Source organism: Borostomias antarcticus (genome assembly GCF_949987555.1).
Source record: "Borostomias antarcticus genome assembly, chromosome: 2".
Classification (NCBI taxonomy): domain Eukaryota; kingdom Metazoa; phylum Chordata; class Actinopteri; order Stomiiformes; family Stomiidae; genus Borostomias; species Borostomias antarcticus.
The window spans coordinates 42,211,927-42,213,483 of NC_140235.1; the positions used below are offsets into that span (position 1 = coordinate 42,211,927).

The 1,557-nt window shown below is 53.6% G+C and overlaps 1 protein-coding gene across 1 annotated transcript; it reads left to right on the top strand.

Annotated features, from left to right (window-relative positions):
* Positions 1-776: 776 nt before the first annotated feature.
* On the top strand, positions 777-1,333 carry LOC311323571 (uncharacterized protein; the record flags this gene model as incomplete). Its single annotated transcript, XM_084455818.1, has 2 exons — positions 777-911; positions 1,283-1,333. Coding segments are annotated over 2 exons (186 nt in total), but the record flags the coding sequence as incomplete, so codon positions are not given.
* Between the last annotated feature and the right edge of the window lie 224 nt (positions 1,334-1,557).

Genomic DNA, 1,557 nt, shown 5'->3' on the forward strand with positions numbered 1-1,557 from the left:
TGAAGGTCAAGGGTGAACGCCATGACAACAACTGTCTTTCTCTGGGGGTGGGAGCATGTTCCCACATCTAACATGTGGATCAATGTCTTCATGTTTTGTTACATAAATACATTCAGCATCTGTGTCTTGTTTTGGGGTGGGTTGCTGTTGGTGATGTGTGTGTGTGTGTGTGTGTGTGTGTGTGTGTGTGTGTGTGTGCGTGCGTGCGTGCGTGCGTGCGTGCGTGCGTGCGCGTGCGTGTGTGTGTGTGTGTGTGTGAGGGTGGAGGACTCTCACATTGAAATGCAGTGTGGACACTGCTGGGTGGTTTCAATAAAGCACTTTAATTGCGTAGGTGAGGCTCCACTTACAACACTGGAGCTAATTGGCTATAAATGAGTCCATCTGGTTTCATTTGCAGCTCTGTGGCAGTGTGTACGTATATGTGTGTGTGTGTGTGTGTGTGTGTGTGTGTGTGTGTGTGTGCTGGAAAGGAAGGGGGATGGTGAGGTGACTGAGTTAAACCCTCTCAAGGCTCCATGCTGTGTCTTCATATACAAATGTCCCAGTAGAAGGTGTGTGTATGTGTGTGTGTGTGTGTGTGTGTGTGTGTGTGTGTGTGTGTGTGTGAAACTGGAGAAAATACCCTTACTATGGGACATACCAATTTTAACACCTTTGCATCCAGTAAATGACAACCAAAATACATTCCACATCTCAATAGAGAGAGGGAGAGAGAGAGAGAGAGAGGGAGCGAGAGAGAGAGAGAGACAGGGAGGGAGAGAGGTGGGGAGAGAGAGAGAGGAAGAGAGAGACGGGGAGAGAGACAGAGAGAGAGAGATGGGGGGCGAGAGAGAGAGGGAGAGAGAGAGGGAGGGAGGGAGAGAGAGAGATGGGGAGAGAGAGAGAGAGACAGGGGAGAGAGAGGGAGAGAGAGAGAGAGAGGGAGAGAGAGAGAGAGGGAGGGAGAGAGAGAGGGAGAGAGAGACGGGGGGAGAGAGAGAGAGAGAACGGGGGGAGAGAGAGAGAGAGAGGGAGAGGGAGAGAGACGGAGGAGAGAGAGAGGGAGAGAGAGACGGGGGGAGAGAGAGAGAGAGGGAGAGAGAGAGAGACGGGGGAGAGAGAGAGGGAGAGAGAGGGAGGGAGAGATATGGGGAGAGAGAGACAGGGGAGAGAGAGAGGGAGAGAGAGAGAGAGAGAGAGGGAGGGAGAGAGAGAGAGGGAGAGAGAGACGGACGGGGGGAGAGAGAGAGAGAGACAGGGGGAGAGGAGAGGGAGAGGGAGAATGACGGAGGAGAGAGAGAGGGAGAGAGACGGGGGGAGAGAGAGAGAGAGGGAGAGAGAGAGAGGGAGAGAGAGAGAGAGAGAGGGAGAGAGAGAGAGAGACGGGGGGAGAGAGAGAGAGAGGGAGAGAGAGAGGGAGAGAGAGAGAGAGACGGGGGGAGAGAGAGAGAGAGGGAGAGAGAGAGGGAGAGAGAGAGAGACGGGGGAGAGAGACAGAGAGAGAGGGAGAGAGGGAGAGAGAGAGAGAGAGAGAGAGAGAGAGAGAGAGAGAGGGAAGTAGAGGTATAGGTCTAA